At 32.0% G+C, this 9,400-nt stretch overlaps 1 protein-coding gene across 1 annotated transcript in view; it reads left to right on the plus strand.

Annotated features, from left to right (window-relative positions):
• HELRODRAFT_114944 (hypothetical protein) overlaps positions 1-5,367 on the plus strand; it is a gene marked incomplete at its 5' end in the record, with an annotated part of 9,474 nt that extends 4,107 nt beyond the window's left edge. The window contains 4 exons of the mRNA XM_009028646.1: positions 3,393-3,567; positions 3,875-4,164; positions 4,507-4,679; positions 5,186-5,367. Of these exons, the coding sequence (XP_009026894.1) occupies positions 3,393-3,567; positions 3,875-4,164; positions 4,507-4,679; positions 5,186-5,353 (806 nt within the window). The 3' untranslated portion in view covers positions 5,354-5,367. The remainder of the gene's footprint in view (positions 1-3,392; positions 3,568-3,874; positions 4,165-4,506; positions 4,680-5,185) is intronic.
• Positions 5,368-9,400: the final 4,033 nt, after the last annotated feature.

The following is a 9,400-nucleotide window of genomic DNA, read 5'->3' on the forward strand; positions in this document are numbered from 1 at the left end:
TAAACCCTGGACCCCGCAAAAATTTCCACTGATTTTTGTAGCGTAATATTAAATATTTATTTAATGCAAATATTACTTTTAACAAATTAAATAACAATTTAGATCATTTTAAAAATTTTAAATTTGAAAATTAATTCGCGCGCTTCTAAAATTATGGCGCGCTTAAAAAATTTAACACTATTTTTATGTAGCCCGTTAGTATGGGGACGGCGTAAATACTGATCCTTATGTAAGTTATGAATTTATAAAACTGTGGTGTTTTTAAAAAAAAAATTAACTAATTAGTTTAAATCTAAATTTTCGTAAAAATTTCTATGTTGACAACATCTTAGACGACCAGCATTACAATCAATCAATCAACCTCAATCAATTAGTTTATAAAGCACTATTTCAGTTAGTTCAACAGCGCTCCTTAATAAATTTTGCAAACAGATGAGTCTTGAGATCCGCTCTGAACTTAGTAAGGGATGGAGAAGTAGTCAGAGAAGGAGGTAGAGAGTTCCAGAGAAAAAGCAAATGCAGCTTTAGCAAAGGAGTGTTTAACACGAGTTAAGAAAAAGTGACAAGTGAGAACAAGAAGACGATCGTAAACCGGGGCGTTTAGGTTCAATTAATATATATATCTGATAAGTACTTAGGAAATAATTTAGATTGATACTTATACATAAATGTGCAAATTTTAACAATTATTTATATTTTATAGGTAGCCAGTGCAAGAGAACAAGATATGGAGATATATGAGAAAAGAAAGGGGCACGAGCAACTAGACGAGCAGCTGAGTTAAAAGCTTTACTTAAAGGACAGAGCATAGAATCAGGAAGACCGTAGTAGAGCGAGTTACAATAATCAATCCTAGATAAGACTAATGAAGTAACAAGAAGAAAAGGAGTAGGATCGTCAAGAAAAGGCAAAAGTTTTTTTATTCTACGTAGATGAAGTAAGAACTTCAAGGAACACTATTAATCTGAGAAGAAAGAGACATACTAGAATCAATGATAAAGCCTAGACTACGAAACTTGTGAACAACAGAACGCAACAGAAGAAAAACGATTAGAGAGATAAGAAGAAAACCAAGACAAACAAGAATCAGTAATATTAAAAAGAATCTTGCAGCCTCAAGAGAATAGTATGATCCAACAGTATCAAAAGCAGAGGAAAAGTCAAGAACAAGAAGAAGAGTAAGATTACTATTGTCACTAGAGAGAAGGATATCATTATGTATTACAAGCAGTCAAAATTATAATCATGAAATAAATTGAGAAATAGAGAGGTTAAAACCGTATAAAAAAATAGTTTTAGTTTTCTGCCTTTTGTTAATAGAAGAAAGCTCAAAACTTAAATTATATATCGGCATTACGTGAGATGAACCCGAAATCGATCCAAGCAGACAACTACGAAATATTGATTGATTGATCGATCGATCGATCAATTGATTGATTAATTGATTGATTAATTGATTGATTGATTAACTAATTGATTAAATAATTGAAAAATTTTAACTTGAATAAATGAGTATCGTGTGAAATACGAAATAATATTTTAGTCACTAGAGAATACTCTAACGAATAAAATTGAAATGTGCAACATTTATTTGAAAATTTGCAAAATAAAAAATTTTGATTTTTATAACAAAAAACTGTTGAAACAAAACTTAAAATTTTTTTGATTATATCACATTCTTAAAATTGGTTTTTATTCAACAAAATCATATACAAAAAAAACACCTCAAACTAACAACAAATAAGCATAATTAAACTCAAAATTATGGAACCTCCTTACTAGGCGCACGCAAAAAGAACCTGAGATTACTGCGAAAAATTTTTGAAGCCGCTTGACCTATTTCTAGAGATTGCGGCCTATTTCTTTAATTAATGCTAATTAATTAATTATAATTAATTAATTGCCTACCTAAATAATTATAATTAATTAGTTATAATTGATTGATTAATTAGCGGTTTGTTGATTAATTAGTTAATTAGCCATTGCATGAATTGGGTAAGAAACTATCGGGGTCACATTTAAAAAATTGAGCTATTCTGTATGCGATCAGTGATTCATAGTGATAACTATTCAATCGATTCAAGAGAGATTGAGTAATAATCGTTCAACTTGTTTTGGAAATTAATCCCAAGTGAATTATCCGTTGATCCCTTAATAATCAATTCATCCGAATCCCGAACTTGTCGTCAAATTGGTTCATCCATCCTCCAATTGACCCATCTATCTCTAAATTAAATCATTTGATCAATCAAATTCTTCCCGATCCAGTATGGACGGATTACAAGGTGTCGTGGAAGGACTTCACCTTCAACTCTCCAGGCCAGACGACTTATGCACCTGCCGCGATGAACATCTACTCATGGTTCGCAGGTAGAGCCTACAGAGTCTGTTTTGACAGGTTCACTCTGGAGTATACTGACGCCTGTGCTCATCTGCAGATAAGGTTGGCTGGCTGTCTGGTTGGCTGGCTGTCTGGTTGGCTGGCTGTCTGGTTGGCTGGCTGTCTGGTTGGCTGGCTGTCTGGTTGGCTGGCTGTCCGGTTAGCTGGTTAGTCGGTCGGCTGATTGATTTCTTTGTGGATTAATTAACTTGTTATCTGGTTGGTTGGTCGGATGGTTGACTGATTGAATTTTAAACTATTATCACAAAACAATCAGTATGCCCGTAAATTGATCATTCAATTCTACAGCATGTCAAAATCCTTACTTACCAACGTTACAAGAGACAAAGTCCTATCCATCAAAGATTTTCCTTCCACAAAAACTCCATTGTCTTCTTTTTTGAAAAAATTTGTTCTTAAGTAAGCTTTTATGTGTCATAAATTTACACACCTTTTTTTTCTCAAATGATTTTAATAATAAAAATTATTATTATTATTGTATTTATGTTATTTATGATCGTTATGTTGGTTATCTACCTTCAATGTGTTACTCAGAAGTACCAACAACACATACGCCCTCACACATACACGTACGCACACCCATACATAGCCTATATGAAAACTATCACACCATTTATCTTAAACGTTTCAGCGACCAGAGTACATGTTCTTCCTTCCAATTCGTTAGTCTTCCTATGTGCTTGAGTTCCAATTTTTGTTAGTTCAGTTTCTTTCTTTTTTTAGGTTATATTCCGAGTTGTTTTTGATGTTTTTTTTGCGAAGTTATGTTTCTCTTATCACGGATTTTATTGCTTAAGTGAGATTTGATGTATCTCATCTACTTAGTGTTACTCGCGGTGTTTTTCGGTCCGGTTGTTATCGTTGACTGATTACAATAGCAAGTTTGTAAACCTTACTCTATCTGGCCTCTGACCGTCGACTTTTTACAACAACAAATTTGTAAACCTAACTTTAGTGAAATAAAAAAAAATTAAAAACCCATCCACCGCAGACTGCGGAATGAGAATGGTACAACCTCCACTCAGAAGCACCAACATCGTCAACGGCAATCAGGCCCCCATGGGAGCCTGGCCCTGGTTCGCCATTGTCAAAGTTATGGGAATGAGAATTTGTGGTGGGGTTATCGTTAGTTACCTCAGTGTTATGACGTCAGCCAGTTGTCTCGGGTTAGATAGGGGAGGTATTTTAATGATGCAATGATGAGGATGTACTGATGTATCTTTACGATGGCCATACAGATGAGCAACAACTTTTCGTCACCTAATCTAATCAATACTTGAATTAAATAAAAAAATAGAATTAAATTTGAAGCAGTTTTTAAGTTAATCTTATTTTATATTAATTCCTAAACAATGGCAAGAACGAGTCTTCGTTTTAGATAGAACAACACATGATAACTAGCTATTTAGAGCTGGAAAAAAATAACAAATAAAAAAGTTATAATCCAAATGACCTTGATATTGATTTATTCAGAACGATATACAACCAGCCGATATCAGCCGAGGCAGTGGCCATATTTGTGGGCACCAACAAAATGGACGGGTCATCGGGCCAAGGAATTCGAGTTTCCAAAATTTTTATCCATCCGGATTTCGATCCGTCGTCTGGCATGAACGACATCGCCATCCTCCAGATGGACCATTCCATAATGTTTGATGACAACGTCCAATCCATCTGTCTGCCGGATTTCGTGCATGATCGTAATCTGTCCATGTCCCAGTTTAAATCCTGTTACATTGCCGGGTTTGGAGCCAACAGAGCTGGTCCGTGTAGTTTTTTTTTTTATTAATTATTGATTCAGAATTTCTAATTTTTAGCCGAGATGTAACCCACATAGTATTACTCTAACATACACGTTCGAATATAAATGGTTCAATTTTGCTATATTTGTTTCTTGTAGCAATAGAACAGATTGATTAAATAAGCTTATTTATGAATGTAATGTACGTTGAGGACTTGATACAATGTGAAAACATATTCAGGTAACTTAAATTACTCTTCTCAACGTCTCTTAAACGTCATTCACAGTTGAATTCAAATACAATTCAATCGCATCTTCAAATAAATAAATATTTCCAAAAACTCGTGTAAAATTTCGTCACCAGGCGGTCCTCAGTCGAAAGTTTTGTTGCAGGGGCGGGTGAACCTACTGAGCCATCGGGAGTGCATCAGCCACCTTTACAATATGACCACGGCCCCATTCAAGCAGTACGTCAACTATACTACCCACATTTGTGCCGGAATTTACTCAAATTCGTACGGATCCAACATGTGTGAAGTTAGTAATCAGGAATAGCCGAGGTATCGGAGTCGGTCGGAACCTTTGCCCAAGTCGGAATTTTCCTCCGATTCCAGTGGCAGATCTTAGTGGAGCCTAATTTTGGCCATATTAGTGAATTTCTTGATCCGCCCCGTCTAATTTCATAAAATGTCAACATTTTTTAAATTTTGGCTGTCTAGATCCGCCACTGTCCGATTCTGACACTCTGGTGGTAATATTAATTAAAGTAACAACTACAATAATATTTATTCCTATTGGTGTCGACGACAACAACCTTAATGTCGTTGTTATCATAAAAAAGAATTAATGTATTGTCTGCTTTGCTATAATCGTCAACAAAATCAACATTATCACTTCTTATCACTAGCAATTACATCTTACAGTTATCATCATTAAGTTACATCATCAAAATCTTTATCGCTAACAAAATGCTGAGTAATTTTTATAATCCATTTATAAACCTCAAGATATTTTTCATAATTATACTTAAATAAAATTTCTAGGGTGACGAGGGAGGTCCCCTTATGTGTGAGACGATTACTTCCAAGTGGGTTCTTGTAGGGATATCCACCAGACACCCTGGCCAGAGCTGCAAGAGTAGTGTCTTCTCCAGGGTTTCGAGTTTTATCCCGTTCTACACGCAACTCAAAGTGGACACTGGGTTTATGTAATAGGTTTCTGAACCAAGCTGAAGAGTAAAAAATGGCTTTTGGTTTGATGAGTTTTGGTTTTTTAATATTTGGTCAATTATTTAAAGATTTTTTTTTCTTCAAATTTGGGTTTATTGGTTTTTTTCTATTTTAATGAGTGAATAGCGAGTTGTAATGCTGATGAGTAAAATTTATTACGGAGAAGTTTGTTTTTTAAGAGAATGTTTGGTAAATTTTTATATCCACTTGACGATTTGCTGAACTGATTTGGTTGGAGTGATAAAATGGAGTTTTGTGGTAAGGCGTCCGGTCCTGTCTTCAGTGATCGGATTCAAATGCTTAAAGGTTTCCACTCTACAGCTACCTTCTATTACGTATCTTACATCAAAATACTTTTCTCTACCGTTTTATCTGTTTAAATTAAGCGTAGATTAGCATAATCAATTAAAAATAACATTCAATTAATTAATTAATATTGATTAACAATTGATGTTAATTATGTTGCCATTCGGCCAATTATACTTTTATACTTTTATACCTAACCAATGTACCTTCCTAATTTAATCCCAATTTCTAAAGCCGTGCCACTTACATTTTTGAATAATAATCGTTAGATGTGTTTAATTTCATTGTTTGTGTGTAATTTCACACACACACACGCGCACACACACACACGCGCGCAAACAAACACACAAACGTACATACAATATAATAATCGTTTTATCGGCATATTAACACGATTCATTCATTCACATTACCGATATGAGGTGAGGTTCGTTACAGATTAACTTTTTATATTATAATATAGATAGATACATATATGTATGCTAAATAATGTTACTTACCACAAGATGAAGAAGACAATGATCACATGGCACGTATCAGGTTCACTCATATCATGTTTGATGCTTGATTCACTGTGCATATTTTAGATTACAGTTTGTTGCTTTTGCTGTTGTTGATAACTGTCAGAAACACTAGACAGTAAAAAAGAGTAATTAATACTGCTATATAATTTGATCTAATTAACATTTAGCTAGCCTGTGCTAATTACACCATATACTTAGAATCTACTAATATCTAGCATGATATAAAGCATGTTAAGGTACTGCAAGAGCTCACTGGGTTCGGTAGATCATTTGACATGGGCCTCACAGTTTAGTGAGCTTTTTAAAACGAAATTAAAGGAGTCTCTAAAAAATGTGTGGGTTTTTGAATTGTCTCGTGTTATCTGCTGACTCAATATGACTGCATATCATGATGATTCTTGCTCGTGTTCTGAACATGCCATGTTATCAATGATGAACTTACTTACGTGTAGCATTTTTATATGTTCAATTAATGAAATAAATGGACGTTTTTGTTCACAAAAAAAAGATTTTTCAATTTATTTAAATTTCAAAATTCAATTAGGACCGAATGAAAAATTTTTATTCAATAAAACTGATGGAATTTAATTAATTGAGATTATAAGATCGTATGAAATCATGGACTGAAATAGCCTAATCGAAATGTAATAATATTTATTGGAGAGGAAGAAAGCGAGAATGCATTTTAAAAATGTAGAAATAAAATACATTAATAAACTTTTCTCAGTGGCAAGATCTCATACAATGTTAAGTATGTTAACTCCCAGAAATATAGTTCAATTCTTATACTAGAAAAGTTTCAAAATCAACACTAAATCGCTTAAATATTTCAGAATTCAAATATCTAAAAAGTACGCTCTAGATAAATTAACTAAAACACCTGAGCGCGTTCACTTTTAGTTGAAATAGAAACCTTCATGACGTATTATTAACATAGATACATAATAATACGTAGATAAATTAACTGTATACCTAGATACTATAAATTGAAAATACACACATAGATATATAAATGATATACATAAAAATATACACTATATAAATAAACTAGATATAAAATGTACACAAAGATATTATAGTTGTATATATATATATAATATAGTTATATATATATATATATATATATACAGAATTAATTTTCAATAAAATACAATACAATAATGCATACATGATTCATAGAATACTACATAATAATAAACATGCACCTAACTCATCTGTACAAATTAATTTCGCATCAATGATATATGGCTACTATATAACACTATGTATGTGTGTACATACAATCATACATACATACATACATACATACATACATACATACATGCATACATACATACATACATACATACATACATACATACATACATACATACATACATACATACATACATACATACATACATACATACATACATACATACATACATACATACATACATACATACATACATACATACATACATACATACATACATACATACATACATACATACATACATACATACATACATACATACATACATACATACATACATACATACATACATACATACATACATACATACATACATACATACATACATACATACATACATACATACATACATACATACATACATACATACATACATACATACATACATACATACATACATACATACATACATACATACAATCATGCATATATACTTATATACAAACATATTCTTATATATGGTTATAAACATATGTCACTATATATATATATATATATATATATATATATACAAATGAATGAATATGTATAGTATTGGTATCAAAGTGTCATTTTAACCGTTTTATTCCTTTATTCGTTCATTCGATCACTCTTGCTCTTGGTGAACGTATGTCGGTGAGTATATATGGGTTTTTATGGTTAAGCCAAAAATGCAAACACAGACGCACACACACACACGCACATACACAAATATAAATATATATGTATATACATACATGTTATATTTTTTATCTCATACTTACGATGTGTGTAGAATTGAAGTATTGAGAAAACTGACTTGAGTTGAGAAGACGTTCGTTGCATGTCTTTCATTTTTATGCTTCTAGTTAGTATTATATTTATTTAACTCCGTAATAATAATAATAATAATAAAAATATTTATAATAATAATTATAATAATTATAGTAATAATTATAATAATAATAATTGTAGTGATGACAATGACAACATATTAAACATTTTAGAATGAATTAAATAGAATTGCGTATAAAACCATAATACAACTTCTACTACTAATAATACTAATAATAATAATAATTATTATTATTATAATTATAATAATAATTATTATTATAATTATAATAATAATTTTTATTATTTGGTATGTTGTGATGAAACGCTATTAAACTCAACGAACAAAAGGATACAATTATTAATGATACTTCAACTACTGATTGAAATAGTGTTGATCAGTTTTGGATGATACCAACAACAGCAACAACAACAACAACAACAACAACAGCAACAACAACAACAACAATAAGAATGACAATATTCGGTATTGGATTAGCTTAACCTCCTCTTCTAACTTCTTACTGCTAGTATGTTGGTGTGTTTGGTTACTTGATGATAATGATTGTAATGATGATGATGACGATGATGATGATGATGATGACGATTATGATGAAACGAATGTGCCTCGACATTATAATGTACCGAGTAGCCAGTTTGGTCGAAAGTCGAATCGTTGAACCGAACCACTATTCGCTGGAATATAGCCCACAATTTTGAAACTTTTTCAATTTGTTATATACATACATGCATACATACATGCATACATACATGCATGCATACATACCTACATACATACATACATACATACATACATACATGCATGCATGCATGCATGTATGTATGTATGTATGTATGTATGTATGCATGCAGAAAATAAAAACCTGAAAATGTTGATGATCTTTTTTATCATAAAAGTTTGGATAAAAGAGAAAGAGAGAGAGAAAGGACAAGAGAGAGAGAGAGAGAGAGAGAAAGAGAAAGAAAGAGAGAGAAAGTTTATGTAGTAGTAGTAGTAATTGAAATTCTTTAAATTCCACCAGTTAGTTTAGTTGACTGTGATTTGAGTTCAGAATACAAATTAGGTGTACGTGTTTATGTGTGTGTGCGTTTGTATGTGTGTGTGCGTTTGTATGTGTGTGTGTGTGTTGT

The sequence above is a fragment of the Helobdella robusta genome (genome assembly GCF_000326865.2).
Source record: "Helobdella robusta unplaced genomic scaffold HELROscaffold_57, whole genome shotgun sequence".
NCBI lineage: Eukaryota > Metazoa > Annelida > Clitellata > Rhynchobdellida > Glossiphoniidae > Helobdella > Helobdella robusta.